This window comes from Dendropsophus ebraccatus, chromosome 1 (genome assembly GCF_027789765.1).
Source record: "Dendropsophus ebraccatus isolate aDenEbr1 chromosome 1, aDenEbr1.pat, whole genome shotgun sequence".
NCBI classification, from domain to species: Eukaryota; Metazoa; Chordata; class Amphibia; order Anura; family Hylidae; genus Dendropsophus; species Dendropsophus ebraccatus.
This window is the reverse complement of record NC_091454.1, coordinates 1804771-1822039: the sequence shown is the minus strand read 5'-3', so window position 1 is coordinate 1822039 and position 17269 is coordinate 1804771. Positions and strand designations below refer to the sequence as shown.

The 17269-nt window shown below is 50.9% G+C and overlaps 1 protein-coding gene across 2 annotated transcripts in view; it reads right to left on the bottom strand.

Annotated features, from left to right (window-relative positions):
* Nucleotides 1-17269, bottom strand: part of SLCO1C1 (solute carrier organic anion transporter family member 1C1) — a 43292-nt gene that overhangs the window by 2901 nt on the left and 23122 nt on the right. For both annotated transcript variants that reach the window (XM_069951195.1, XM_069951204.1), the window contains one exon: nucleotides 13437-13621. In XM_069951195.1, the coding sequence (XP_069807296.1) occupies nucleotides 13437-13621 (185 nt within the window). The remainder of the gene's footprint in view (nucleotides 1-13436; nucleotides 13622-17269) is intronic.

Here is a 17269-nt window from a genome sequence, read left to right as displayed (position 1 = left end):
CACTGCCCCTCCTCCATGCTGTATACACCTGTATTATCTGCTGTACAGTACACTGCTCCTCCATGCTGTATACACCTGTATTATCTGCTGTACAGTACACTGCCCCTCCCCTCCATGCTGTATACACCTGTATTATCTGCTGTACAGTACACTGCTCCTCCTCCATGCTGTATACACCTGTATTATCTGCTGTACAGTACACTGCCCCCCCTCCATGCTGTATACACCTGTATTATCTGCTGTACAGTACACTGCCCCTCCCCTCCATGCTGTATACACCTGTATTATCTGCTGTACAGTACACTGCCCCCCCCCTCCATGCTGTATACACCTGTATTATCTGCTGTACAGTACACTGCCCCCCTCCTCCATGCTGTATACACCTGTATTATCTGCTGTACAGTACACTGCCCCCCCATGCTGTATACACCTGTATTATCTGCTGTACAGTACACTGCCCCCTCCATGCTGTATACACCTGTATTATCTGCTGTACAGTACACTGCTCCCCCCTCCATGCTGTATACACCTGTATTATCTGCTGTACAGTACACTGCTCCCCCTCCATGCTGTATACACCTGTATTATCTGCTGTACAGTACACTGCTCCCCTCCCCCTCCATGCTGTATACACCTGTATTATCTGCTGTACAGTACACTGCCCCCCTCCATGCTGTATACACCTGTATTATCTGCTGTACAGTATACTGCCCCCCCTCCATGCTGTATACACCTGTATTATCTGCTGTACAGTACACTGCTCCCCCTCCATGCTGTATACACCTGTATTATCTGCTGTACAGTACACTGCCCCCCTCCATGCTGTATACACCTGTATTATCTGCTGTACAGTACACTGCTCCTCCATGCTGTATACACCTGTATTATCTGCTGTACAGTACACTGCTCCTCCATGCTGTATACACCTGTATTATCTGCTGTACAGTACACTGCCCCCCCTCCATGCTGTATACACCTGTATTATCTGCTGTACAGTACACTGCCCCTCCTCCATGCTGTATACACCTGTATTATCTGCTGTACAGTACACTGCCCCCTCCATGCTGTATACACCTGTATTATCTGCTGTACAGTACACTGCTCCATGCTGTATACACCTGTATTATCTGCTGTACAGTACACTGCCCCCCCTCCATGCTGTATACACCTGTATTATCTGCTGTACAGTACACTGCCCCCCCTCCATGCTGTATACACCTGTATTATCTGCTGTACAGTACACTGCTCCTCCATGCTGTATACACCTGTATTATCTGCTGTACAGTACACTGCTCCCCTCCATGCTGTATACACCTGTATTATCTGCTGTACAGTACACTGCCCCCCCTCCATGCTGTATACACCTGTATTATCTGCTGTACAGTACACTGCCCCCCCTCCATGCTGTATACACCTGTATTATCTGCTGTACAGTACACTGCCCCCCCCCTCCATGCTGTATACACCTGTATTATCTGCTGTACAGTACACTGCTCCCCTCCATGCTGTATACACCTGTATTATCTGCTGTACAGTACACTGCCCCCCTCCATGCTGTATACACCTGTATTATCTGCTGTACAGTACACTGCCCCCTCCATGCTGTATACACCTGTATTATCTGCTGTACAGTATACTGCCCCCCTCCATGCTGTATACACTTGTATTATCTGCTGTACAGTACACTGCCCCCCTCCATGCTGTATACACCTGTATTATCTGCTGTACAGTACACTGCCCCCCCCTCCATGCTGTATACACCTGTATTATCTGCTGTACAGTACACTGCCCCCTCCTCCATGCTGTATACACCTGTATTATCTGCTGTACAGTACACTGCCCCCCCTCCATGCTGTATACACCTGTATTATCTGCTGTACAGTACACTGCCTCCCTCCATGCTGTATACACCTGTATTATCTGCTGTACAGTACACTGCCCCCCCTCCATGCTGTATACACCTGTATTATCTGCTGTACAGTACACTGCCCCCCCTCCATGCTGTATACACCTGTATTATCTGCTGTACAGTACACTGCCCCTCCTCCATGCTGTATACACCTGTATTATCTGCTGTACAGTACACTGCCCCCCCCTCCATGCTGTATACACCTGTATTATCTGCTGTACAGTACACTGCCCCCCTCCATGCTGTATACACCTGTATTATCTGCTGTACAGTACACTGCCCCCCCCATGCTGTATACACCTGTATTATCTGCTGTACAGTACACTGCCCCCCCCATGCTGTATACACCTGTATTATCTGCTGTACAGTACACTGCTCCTCCATGCTGTATACACCTGTATTATCTGCTGTACAGTACACTGCCCCCCCCTCCATGCTGTATACACCTGTATTATCTGCTGTACAGTACACTGCCCTCCTCCATGCTGTATACACCTGTATTATGTGCTGTACAGTACACTGCCCCCCCTCCATGCTGTATACACCTGTATTATCTGCTGTACAGTATACTGCCCCTCCTCCATGCTGTATACACCTGTATTATCTGCTGTACAGTACACTGCCCCTCCTCCATGCTGTATACACCTGTATTATCTGCTGTACAGTACACTGCCCCTCCTCCATGCTGTATACACCTGTATTATCTGCTGTACAGTACACTGCCCCTCCTCCATGCTGTATACACCTGTATTATCTGCTGTACAGTACACTGCCCCTCCTCCATGCTGTATACACCTGTATTATCTGCTGTACAGTACACTGCCCCCCCTCCATGCTGTATACACCTGTATTATCTGCTGTACAGTACACTGCCCCCCCTCCATGCTGTATACACCTGTATTATCTGCTGTACAGTATACTGCCCCTCCTCCATGCTGTATACACCTGTATTATCTGCTGTACAGTACACTGCCCCTCCTCCATGCTGTATACACCTGTATTATCTGCTGTACAGTACACTGCCCCTCCTCCATGCTGTATACACCTGTATTATCTGCTGTACAGTACACTGCCCCCCCCTCCATGCTGTATACACCTGTATTATCTGCTGTACAGTACACTGCCCCCCTCCATGCTGTATACACCTGTATTATCTGCTGTACAGTACACTGCCCCCCCTCCATGCTGTATACACCTGTATTATCTGCTGTACAGTACACTGCCCCCCCTCCATGCTGTATACACCTGTATTATCTGCTGTACAGTACACTGCTCCCCCTCCATGCTGTATACACCTGTATTATCTGCTGTACAGTACACTGCCCCCCCTCCCTGCTGTATACACCTGTATTATCTGCTGTACAGTACACTGCTCCCCCTCCATGCTGTATACACCTGTATTATCTGCTGTACAGTACACTGCCCCCCTCCATGCTGTATACACCTGTATTATCTGCTGTACAGTACACTGCCCCCCCTCCATGCTGTATACACCTGTATTATCTGCTGTACAGTACACTGCTCCCCCTCCATGCTGTATACACCTGTATTATCTGCTGTACAGTACACTGCCCCCCCTCCATGCTGTATACACCTGTATTATCTGCTGTACAGTACACTGCTCCTCCATGCTGTATACACCTGTATTATCTGCTGTACAGTACACTGCCCCCCTCCATGCTGTATACACCTGTATTATCTGCTGTACAGTACACTGCCCTCCTCCATGCTGTATACACCTGTATTATCTGCTGTACAGTACACTGCCCTCCTCCATGCTGTATACACCTGTATTATCTGCTGTACAGTACACTGCTCCCCCTCCATGCTGTATACACCTGTATTATCTGCTGTACAGTACACTGCCCCCCCCTCCATGCTGTATACACCTGTATTATCTGCTGTACAGTACACTGCCCCCCCTCCATGCTGTATACACCTGTATTATCTGCTGTACAGTACACTGCCCCCCTCCATGCTGTATACACCTGTATTATCTGCTGTACAGTACACTGCTCCCCCTCCATGCTGTATACACCTGTATTATCTGCTGTACAGTACACTGCCCCCCCTCCATGCTGTATACACCTGTATTATCTGCTGTACAGTACACTGCTCCTCCTCCATGCTGTATACACCTGTATTATCTGTTGTACAGTATACTGCTCCCCTCCATGCTGTATACACCTGTATTATCTGCTGTACAGTATACTGCCCCCTCCTCCATGCTGTATACACCTGTATTATCTGCTGTACAGTACACTGCCCCCCCTCCATGCTGTATACACCTGTATTATCTGCTGTACAGTACACTGCCCCCCTCCATGCTGTATACACCTGTATTATCTGCTGTACAGTACTCTGCCCCCCCCTCCATGCTGTATACACCTGTATTATCTGCTGTACAGTACACTGCCCCCCCTCCATGCTGTATACACCTGTATTATCTGCTGTACAGTACACTGCCCCCCCTCCATGCTGTATACACCTGTATTATCTGCTGTACAGTACACTGCCCCTCCTCCATGCTGTATACACCTGTATTATCTGTTGTACAGTATACTGCTCCTCCATGCTGTATACACCTGTATTATCTGCTGTACAGTACACTGCCCCCTCCTCCATGCTGTATACACCTGTATTATCTGCTGTACAGTACACTGCCCCCTCCTCCATGCTGTATACACCTGTATTATCTGCTGTACAGTACACTGCCCCCCTCCTCCATGCTGTATACACCTGTATTATCTGCTGTACAGTACACTGCCCCCTCCTCCATGCTGTATACACCTGTATTATCTGCTGTACAGTACACTGCCCCCTCCTCCATGCTGTATACACCTGTATTATCTGCTGTACAGTACACTGCCCCTCCTCCATGCTGTATACACCTGTATTATCTGCTGTACAGTACACTGCCCCCCCTCCATGCTGTATACACCTGTATTATCTGCTGTACAGTACACTGCCCCCCCATGCTGTATACACCTGTATTATCTGCTGTACAGTACACTGCTCCTCCATGCTGTATACACCTGTATTATCTGCTGTACAGTACACTGCCCCCCCTCCATGCTGTATACACCTGTATTATCTGCTGTACAGTACACTGCTCCTCCATGCTGTATACACCTGTATTATCTGCTGTACAGTATACTGCCCCCCCTCCATGCTGTATACACCTGTATTATCTGCTGTACAGTACACTGCTCCCTCCATGCTGTATACACCTGTATTATCTGCTGTACAGTACACTGCCCCCCCTCCATGCTGTATACACCTGTATTATCTGCTGTACAGTACACACCCCCCCCCCCCTCCATGCTGTATACACCTGTATTATCTGCTGTACAGTACACTGCCCCCCTCCATGCTGTATACACCTGTATTATCTGCTGTACAGTACACTGCCCCCTCCATGCTGTATACACCTGTATTATCTGCTGTACAGTACACTGCCCCCCCTCCATGCTGTATACACCTGTATTATCTGCTGTACAGTACACTGCTCCCCTCCATGCTGTATACACCTGTATTATCTGCTGTACAGTACACTGCTCCCCTCTATGCTGTATACACCTGTATTATCTGCTGTACAGTACACTGCCCCCCTCGATGCTGTATACACCTGTATTATCTGCTGTACAGTACACTGCCCCCCCCCTCCATGCTGTATACACCTGTATTATCTGCTGTACAGTACACTGCCCCCCTCCATGCTGTATACACCTGTATTATCTGCTGTACAGTACACAGCCCCCCCCCCCCTCCATGCTGTATACACCTGTATTATCTGCTGTACAGTACACTGCCCCTCCTCCATGCTGTATACACCTGTATTATCTGCTGTACAGTACACTGCCCCCCCTCCATGCTGTATACACCTGTATTATCTGCTGTACAGTATACTGCCCCCCCTCCATGCTGTATACACCTGTATTATCTGCTGTACAGTACACTGCTCCTCCTCCATGCTGTATACACCTGTATTATCTGCTGTACAGTACACTGCCCCCCCTCCATGCTGTATACACCTGTATTATCTGCTGTACAGTACACTGCCCCCCCATGCTGTATACACCTGTATTATCTGCTGTACAGTACACTGCCCCCTCCTCCATGCTGTATACACCTGTATTATCTGCTGTACAGTACACTGCCCCCTCCTCCATGCTGTATACACCTGTATTATCTGCTGTACAGTATACTGCCCCCCTCCATGCTGTATACACCTGTATTATCTGCTGTACAGTACACTGCTCCTCCATGCTGTATACACCTGTATTATCTGCTGTACAGTACACTGCTCCTCCATGCTGTATACACCTGTATTATCTGCTGTACAGTACACTGCCCCCCCTCCATGCTGTATACACCTGTATTATCTGCTGTACAGTATACTGCCCCCCTCCATGCTGTATACACCTGTATTATCTGCTGTACAGTACACTGCCCCTCCTCCATGCTGTATACACCTGTATTATCTGCTGTACAGTACACTGCCCCCCTCCATGCTGTATACACCTGTATTATCTGCTGTACAGTACACTGCCCCCCTCCATGCTGTATACACCTGTATTATCTGCTGTACAGTACACTGCCCCCCCTCCATGCTGTATACACCTGTATTATCTGCTGTACATTACACTGCTCCTCCATGCTGTATACACCTGTATTATCTGCTGTACAGTACACTGCCCCCCCTCCATGCTGTATACACCTGTATTATCTGCTGTACAGTACACTGCCCCCCCCCCTCCATGCTGTATACACCTGTATTATCTGCTGTACAGTACACTGCCCCCCTCCATGCTGTATACACCTGTATTATCTGCTGTACAGTATACTGCCCCCTCCATGCTGTATACACCTGTATTCTCTGCTGTACAGTACACTGCCCCCCCTCCATGCTGTATACACCTGTATTATCTGCTGTACAGTACACTGCCCCCTCCATGCTGTATACACCTGTATTATCTGCTGTACAGTACACTGCCCCCCTCCATGCTGTATACACCTGTATTATCTGCTGTACAGTACACTGCTCCCCCTCCATGCTGTATACACCTGTATTATCTGCTGTACAGTACACTGCCCCCCCTCCATGGTGTATACACCTGTATTATCTGCTGTACAGTACACTGCCCCTCCATGCTGTATACACCTGTATTATCTGCTGTACAGTACACTGCCCCCCCTCCATGCTGTATACACCTGTATTATCTGCTGTACAGTACACTGCCCCCCCTCCATGCTGTATACACCTGTATTATCTGCTGTACAGTACACTGCCCCCTCCATGCTGTATACACCTGTATTATCTGCTGTACAGTACACTGCTCCCCCTCCATGCTGTATACACCTGTATTATCTGCTGTACAGTACACTGCCCCCTCCATGCTGTATACACCTGTATTATCTGCTGTACAGTACACTGCCCCCCCTCCATGCTGTATACACCTGTATTATGTGCTGTACAGTACACTGCCCCCCTCCATGCTGTATACACCTGTATTATCTGCTGTACAGTACACTGCTCCTCCATGCTGTATACACCTGTATTATCTGCTGTACAGTACACTGCTCCTCTCCATGCTGTATACACCTGTATTATCTGCTGTACAGTACACTGCCCCTCCTCCATGCTGTATACACCTGTATTATCTGCTGTACAGTACACTGCCCCCCCTCCATGCTGTATACACCTGTATTATCTGCTGTACAGTACACTGCCCCTCCTCCATGCTGTATACACCTGTATTGTCTGCTGTACAGTACACTGCCCCTCCATGCTGTATACACCTGTATTATCTGCTGTACAGTACACTGCCCCCCTCCATGCTGTATACACCTGTATTATCTGCTGTACAGTACACTGCCCCCCCTCCATGCTGTATACACCTGTATTATCTGCTGTACAGTACACTGCCCCCCCTCCATGCTGTATACACCTGTACTATCTGCTGTACAGTACACTGCCCCCCCCATGCTGTATACACCTGTATTATCTGCTGTACAGTACACTGCCCCCCCCTCCATGCTGTATACACCTGTATTATCTGCTGTACAGTACACTGCCCCCCCTCCATGCTGTATACACCTGTATTATCTGCTGTACAGTACACTGCTCCCCCTCCATGCTGTATACACCTGTATTATCTGCTGTACAGTACACTGCCCCCCCTCCATGCTGTATACACCTGTATTATCTGCTGTACAGTACACTGCTCCTCCATGCTGTATACACCTGTATTATCTGCTGTACAGTACACTGCCCCCCTCCATGCTGTATACACCTGTATTATCTGCTGTACAGTACACTGCTCCTCCATGCTGTATACACCTGTATTATCTGCTGTACAGTACACTGCTCCTCCATGCTGTATACACCTGTATTATCTGCTGTACAGTACACTGCCCCCCCTCCATGCTGTATACACCTGTATTATCTGCTGTACAGTACACTGCCCCCCCTCCTCCATGCTGTATACACCTGTATTATCTGCTGTACAGTACACTGCCCCCTCCATGCTATATACACCTGTATTATCTGCTGTACAGTACACTGCTCCCCCTCCATGCTGTATACACCTGTATTATCTGCTGTACAGTACACTGCCCCTCCATGCTGTATACACCTGTATTATCTGCTGTACAGTACACTGCCCCCCCCTCCATGCTGTATACACCTGTATTATCTGCTGTATAGTACACTGCTCCCCCTCCATGCTGTATACACCTGTATTATCTGCTGTATAGTACACTGCCCCCCTCCATGCTGTATACACCTGTATTATCTGCTGTACAGTACACTGCCCCCCTCCATGCTGTATACACCTGTATTATCTGCTGTACAGTACACTGCTCCTCCATGCTGTATACACCTGTATTATCTGCTGTACAGTACACTGCCCCCCCCTCCATGCTGTATATACCTGTATTATCTGCTGTACAGTACACTGCCCCCCCTCCATGCTGTATACACCTGTATTATCTGCTGTACAGTACACTGCCCCCCCCTCCATGCTGTATACACCTGTATTATCTGCTGTACAGTACACTGCCCCCCCTCCATGCTGTATACACCTGTATTATCTGCTGTACAGTACACTGCCCCCCCTCCATGCTGTATACACCTGTATTATCTGCTGTACAGTACACTGCCCCCCCTCCATGCTGTATACACCTGTATTATCTGCTGTACAGTACACTGCCCCCCCCTCCATGCTGTATACACCTGTATTATCTGCTGTACAGTACACTGCTCCTCCATGCTGTATACACCTGTATTATCTGCTGTACAGTACACTGCCCCCCCCTCCATGCTGTATACACCTGTATTATCTGCTGTACAGTACACTGCCCCCCCCTCCATGCTGTATACACCTGTATTATCTGCTGTACAGTACACTGCCCCCCCTCCATGCTGTATACACCTGTATTATCTGCTGTACAGTACACTGCCCCCCCTCCATGCTGTATACACCTGTATTATCTGCTGTACAGTACACTGCCCCCCTCCATGCTGTATACACCTGTATTATCTGCTGTACAGTACACTGCCCCCCCTCCTCCATGCTGTATACACCTGTATTATCTGCTGTACAGTACACTGCCCCCTCCATGCTGTATACACCTGTATTATCTGCTGTACAGTACACTGCCCCCCCTCCATGCTGTATACACCTGTATTATCTGCTGTACAGTACACTGCTCCTCCATGCTGTATACACCTGTATTATCTGCTGTACAGTACACTGCCCCCTCCATGCTGTATACACCTGTATTATCTGCTGTACAGTACACTGCCCCCCCCTCCATGCTGTATACACCTGTATTATCTGCTGTACAGTACACTGCTCCTCCATGCTGTATACACCTGTATTATCTGCTGTACAGTACACTGCCCCCCCTCCATGCTGTATACACCTGTATTATCTGCTGTACAGTACACTGCTCCCCTCCATGCTGTATACACCTGTATTATCTGCTGTACAGTACACTGCCCACCCTCCATGCTGTATACACCTGTATTATCTGCTGTACAGTACACTGCTCCCCTCCATGCTGTATACACCTGTATTATCTGCTGTACAGTACACTGCTCCCCTCCTCCATGCTGTATACACCTGTATTATCTGCTGTACAGTACACTGCCCCTCCTCCATGCTGTATACACCTGTATTATCTGCTGTACAGTACACTGCCCCCCTCCTCCATGCTGTATACACCTGTATTATCTGCTGTACAGTACACTGCCCCCTCCATGCTGTATACACCTGTATTATCTGCTGTACAGTACACTGCTCCTCCATGCTGTATACACCTGTATTATCTGCTGTACAGTACACTGCTCCTCCATGCTGTATACACCTGTATTATCTGCTGTACAGTACACTGCCCCCCCCCCCTCCATGCTGTATACACCTGTATTATCTGCTGTACAGTACACTGCCCCCCTCCATGCTGTATACACCTGTATTATCTGCTGTACAGTACACTGCTCCCCTCCATGCTGTATACACCTGTATTATCTGCTGTACAGTACACTGCTCCCCCTCCATGCTGTATACACCTGTATTATCTGCTGTACAGTACACTGCTCCTCCATGCTGTATACACCTGTATTATCTGCTGTACAGTATACTGCCCCCCTCCATGCTGTATACACCTGTATTATCTGTTGTACAGTACACTGCTCCTCCTCCATGCTGTATACACCTGTATTATCTGCTGTACAGTACACTGCCCCCCCTCCATGCTGTATACACCTGTATTATCTGCTGTACAGTACACTGCCCCCCCTCCATGCTGTATACACCTGTATTATCTGCTGTACAGTACACTGCCCCCCCTCCATGCTGTATACACCAGTATTATCTGCTGTACAGTACACTGCTCCCCCTCCATGCTGTATACACCTGTATTATCTCCTGTACAGTACACTGCTCCTCCATGCTGTATACACCTGTATTATCTGCTGTACAGTACACTGCTCCTCCATGCTGTATACACCTGTATTATCTCCTGTACAGTACACTGCCCCCCCTCCATGCTGTATACACCTGTATTATCTGCTGTACAGTACACTGCCCCCCCTCCATGCTGTATACACCAGTATTATCTGCTGTACAGTACACTGCTCCCCCTCCATGCTGTATACACCTGTATTATCTCCTGTACAGTACACTGCTCCTCCATGCTGTATACACCTGTATTATCTGCTGTACAGTACACTGCCTCCTCCATGCTGTATACACCTGTATTATCTGCTGTACAGTACACTGCCCCCCTCCATGCTGTATACACCTGTATTATCTGCTGTACAGTACACTGCCCCCCTCCATGCTGTATACACCTGTATTACCTGCTGTACAGTACACTGCTCCCCCCCTCCATGCTGTATACACCTGTATTATCTGCTGTACAGTACACTGCCCCCTCCTCCATGCTGTATACACCTGTATTATCTGCTGTACAGTACACTGCTCCTCCATGCTGTATACACCTGTATTATCTGCTGTACAGTACACTGCCCCCCCCTCCATGCTGTATACACCTGTATTATCTGCTGTACAGTACACTGCCCCCCTCCATGCTGTATACACCTGTATTATCTGCTGTACAGTACACTGCCCCTCCATGCTGTATACACCTGTATTATCTGCTGTACAGTACACTGCCCCCCTCGATGCTGTATACACCTGTATTATCTGCTGTACAGTACACTGCCCCCCCCTCCATGCTGTATACACCTGTATTATCTGCTGTACAGTACACTGCCCCCCTCGATGCTGTATACACCTGTATTATCTGCTGTACAGTACACTGCCCCCCCCCCTCCATGCTGTATACACCTGTATTATCTGCTGTACAGTACACTGCCCCCTCCATGCTGTATACACCTGTATTATCTGCTGTACAGTACACTGCCCCCCTCCATGCTGTATACACCTGTATTACCTGCTGTACAGTACACTGCTCCCCCCCTCCATGCTGTATACACCTGTATTATCTGCTGTACAGTACACTGCCTCCCTCCATGCTGTATACACCTGTATTATCTGCTGTACAGTACACTGCCCCCCTCCATGCTGTATACACCTGTATTACCTGCTGTACAGTACACTGCTCCCCCCCTCCATGCTGTATACACCTGTATTATCTGCTGTACAGTACACTGCCTCCCTCCATGCTGTATACACCTGTATTATCTGCTGTACAGTACACTGCCCCCCCATGCTGTATACACCTGTATTATCTGCTGTACAGTACACTGCTCCCCGCTCCATGCTGTATACACCTGTATTATCTCCTGTACAGTACACTGCCCCCCTCCATGCTGTATACACCTGTATTATCTGCTGTACAGTACACTGCCCCCCCCTCCATGCTGTATACACCTGTATTATCTGCTGTACAGTACACTGCCCCCCTCCATGCTGTATACACCTGTATTATCTGCTGTACAGTACACTGCCCCCCCCTCCATGCTGTATACACCTGTATTATCTGCTGTACAGTACACTGCCCCCCCCCCTCCATGCTGTATACACCTGTATTATCTGCTGTACAGTACACTGCCCCCCTCCATGCTGTATACACCTGTATTATCTGCTGTACAGTACTGCTCCTCCATGCTGTTTACACCTGTATTATCTGCTGTACAGTACACTGCCCCCCCCTCCATGCTGTATACACCTGTATTATCTGCTGTACAGTACACTGCCCCCCCTCCATGCTGTATACACCTGTATTATCTGCTGTACAGTACACTGCCCCCTCCATGCTGTATACACCTGTATTATCTGCTGTACAGTACACAGCTCCTCCATGCTGTATACACCTGTATTATCTGCTGTACAGTACACTGCCCCCCCTCCATGCTGTATACACCTGTATTATCTGCTGTACAGTACACTGCTCCCCCTCCATGCTGTATACACCTGTATTATCTGCTGTACAGTACACTGCCCCCCCTCCATGCTGTATACACCTGTATTATCTGCTGTACAGTACACTGCCCCCTCCATGCTGTATACACCTGTATTATCTGCTGTACAGTACACTGCCCCCCTCCATGCTGTATACACCTGTATTATCTGCTGTACAGTACACTGCTCCCCCTCCATGCTGTATACACCTGTATTATCTGCTGTACAGTACACTGCCCCCCTCCATGCTGTATACACCTGTATTATCTGCTGTACAGTACACTGCCCCCCCTCCATGCTGTATACACCTGTATTATCTGCTGTACAGTACACTGCCCCCTCCATGCTGTATACACCTGTATTATCTGCTGTACAGTACACTGCCCCCTCCTCCATGCTGTATACACCTGTATTATCTGCTGTACAGTACACTGCCCCCCTCCATGCTGTATACACCTGTATTATCTGCTGTACAGTATACTGCCCCCCCCTCCATGCTGTATACACCTGTATTATCTGCTGTACAGTACACTACCTTTATGTGCTGTATACACTTGGTTATCTGTGGTATACAGTTGGTACTATTGGGTCACCTGAGTAGGAGGATGTATCCGGGGGTCCCTCCAAAGGACAAAGTGAAGGATGTGATGACAGAGACCACCACAAAGTATAAGAACATCCTGGAGCAGGTCTTCCCCCTGGAGCAGGGGCCGGGTATGGCGGTGCTGCCCCCGGAGAGGGATGGCGGTCGGGTCACACAGCTGCAGTTCTGATAGAACTGGAGGAGAGAAGACGTCAGTAACCTGAAGAGAGGAGTCACCGCCCCGGAGCCCACTGCCCACCGCCCCGGAGCCCACTGCCCACCGCCCCGGAGCCCACTCACCACCGCCCCGGAGCCCACTGCCCACCGCCCCGGAGCCCACTCACCACCGCCCCGGAGCCCACTCACCACCGCCCCGGAGCCCACTCACCACCGCCCCGGAGCCCACTGCCCACCGCCCCGGAGCCCACTGCCCACCGCCCCGGAGCCCACTGCCCACCGCCCCGGAGCCCACTGCCCACCGCCCCGGAGCCCACTGCCCACTCACCATCGCCCCAGACAGGGCCGGCGTCAGCACCAGGCATACTCGGGCAAGTGCCGGGGCCCACAGTGCCTCAAGGGGCCCCCCTGTACTTGCCCACACCATTTCTTCCCCTCTCACTGCGCTCACACACTGACACACATTGCACTGTGTGCAGGTGGTGAGCGCACACATCATTACCTGAGGCTATGGGGGGAGGGGGGATGAGCCGGGCGCAGGGATGAGGGGGGCGCTGGGAGGAGGGGGGCGCAGGGATGAGGGGGGCGCTGGGAGGAGGGGGGCGCAGGGATGAGGGGGGCGCTGGGATGAGGGGGGCGCAGGGATGAGGGGGGCGCAGGGATGAGCCGGGCGCAGGGATGAGCCGGGCGCAGGGATGAGCCGGGCGCAGGGATGAGCCGGGCGCAGGGATGAGCCGGGCGCAGGGATGAGCCGGGCGCAGGGATGAGCCGGGCGCAGGGATGAGGGGGGGCGCAGGGATGAGGGGGGCGCAGGGATGAGGGGGGCGCAGGGATGAGGGGGGCGCAGGGATGAGGGGGGCGCAGGGATGAGGGGGGGCGCAGGGATGAGGGGGGCGCAGGGATGAGGGGGGCGCAGGGATGAGGGGGGCGCAGGGATGAGGGGGGCGCAGGGATGAGGGGGGCGCAGGGATGAGGGGGGCGCAGGGATGAGGGGGGCGCAGGGATGAGGGGGGCGCAGGGATGAGGGGGGCGCTGGTGAGCCACTGAAAGCATATGGTGGCTCCTCCAGGCCTCAGTCTCTCAGTGTCGGACCAGAGGAGAGGGGGACGGGGCTCACTGCACGGCAGCCTGTAGAGGCCAAACAGCAGGTCAGGGCCCAGAAGCCTCCTCACTACAGTGCTGCCTGTGCTTCCCTGCCCCCTCCTGTATTCCTGGGTCTCCTGACCTCCACAGCGGCCCAGGCAGAGGGAGAAGATGTAACAGGACTGCCAGATACAGAGGTGAGTGTAACAGGACTGCCAGATACAGAGGTGAGTGTAACAGGACTGCCAGATACAGAGGTGAGTGTAACAGGACTGCCAGATACAGAGGTGAGTGTAACAGGACTGCCAGATACAGAGGTGAGTGTAACAGGACTGCCAGATACAGAGGTGAGTGCAGGGGCGTAGCTAATGTCTCCTGGGCCCTGGTGCGAGAGGCCAACTAATATATATATATATATATATATATATATATATATATATATACATACACACACAGTGGTGCCTTGGATTATGAGCATAATTCGTTCCAGGACCGTGCTTGTAATCCAAATCCACTCTTAAACCAAAGCAAATTTTCCTATAAGAAATCATGTAAATGCAGACAATTGGTTCCGCACCCCAAATATATTTATTATTCTGTACTGTACAGTAATAGAGAGGATGGGAAACACAAGGGCTGACAGAGACTGCAGGGAGCAGGGAGGAATGAGCAGGACAGATGTGGGTACATACATGCAGCGCTCTCTGTCCGGGGAGAGAGGGGTTACAGCTATGGAGAGATTACCCCCCCCCCCCCACAGTCCTGTCCCCTGATGTAAGCCCCAGCCTGAAGGGGATCTGCTATGATTTGGAAGGTGTTTAGAGTACAGTGCTGTAGACCCCGCTATGCAGGCCATGCCCCTTCTCCACTCGCGCTCCCACCCAATACAGGAAGTTCTTAAACCAAAGCAATGCTCTTAAACCAAGTCACAATTTTGAAAAACTGTGAGCTCTTAAACCAAAACGCTCTTAAACGAAGTTACTCTTAAACCAAGGTACCACTGTATATATATATATATATATATATATATATATATATACACACACACACACACCAAGACAGATATTACCTATTACCGCCATACTGTTACCGACCAAATCCTGTATACTGAGACCAATATTACCAGTAATACCAGTATATAGGGAGGAAACATTACCGCCACACCACAACCACTACCATCACCACCATATTGTTACTGACCAAATCCAGTACACTAAATCACCTCATCCAGTCATATAGAGGTGGCCCCAGCTCTACACAGGCTCTATACACCATATACATTACAGTGCAGTTATATCAGGTGACTCACAGGGGACGTCTTCTCTGATCGGAGTTCTTTCCTTTTCATCTTCTCCATCCGTCCTGGGCCGTTATGAGAACTTCTCCGAGCCACAAATCCACAGAATCTGCCAGACAGACATATTAGGCTCCACACTCTGACACCATCCTCATCTCTCTACACACTGCACATCTGTACTGTCCCCTTTACACCCTCATTTAGTGGGTAGCCTGACTCTATGTGACCTCCTAATATATGCCCCCCTCTGTGTATTCCCTCTCCCCCTATGTTTGCCCCCCCAAATAGATGGCCCCCTCCCTTATAGATGGCCCCCTCTACCCCCTCCCTTATAGATGGCCCCCTTCCCCCCCCCCCCTTATAGATGGTCCCCTTCCCCCCCTCCCTTATAGATGGCCCCCTCTACCCCCTCCCTTATAGATGGCCCCCTTCCCCCCCTCCCTTATAGATGGTCCCCTTCCCCCCCTCCCTTATAGATGGTCACCTTCCCCCCCCCCTCCCTTATAGATGGTCCCCTTCCCCCCCCCCCCCTCCCTTATAGATGGTCCCCTTCCCCCCCCCCTCCCTTATAGATGGTCCCCTCCCCCCCCCCCTCCCTTATAGATGGTCCCCTTCCCCTTCCTCCCTTATAGATGGTCCCCTTTCCCCCCCTTTATAGATGGTCCCCTTCCTCCCTCCCTTATAGATGGTCCCCTTCCCCCCCCACCCTCATAGATGCCCCCCTCTTTCCCCCACCCTCATAGATGGCCCCCTCTTTCCCCCCACCCTCATAGATGGCCCCTCCTTCCCCCCACCCTCATAGATGGCCCCTCCTTCCCCCCACCCTCATAGATGGCCCCTCCTTCCCCCCACCCTCATAGATGGCCCCCTCCTTCCCCCCACCCTCATAGATGGCCCCCTCCTTCCCCCCCACCCTCATAGATGGCCCCCTCCTTCCCCCCACCCTCATAGATGGCCCCCCTCTTTCCCCCCACCCTCATAAATGGCCCCCTCTTCCCCCCACCCTCATAGATGCCCCCCTCCTTCTCCCCCACCCTCATAGATGCCCCCCTCCTTCCCCCCCACCCTCATAGATGGCCCCCTCCTTTCCCCCCACCCTCATAGATGGCCCCCTCCTTTCCCCCCACCCTCATAGATGGCCCCCCTCCTTTCCCCCCACCCTCATAGATGGCCCCCTCCTTTCCCCCCACCCTCATAGATGGCCCCCTCCTTTCCCCCCACCCTCATAGATGCCCCCCTCCTTCCCCCCCACCCTCATAGATGGCCCCCTCTTTCCCCCCACCCTC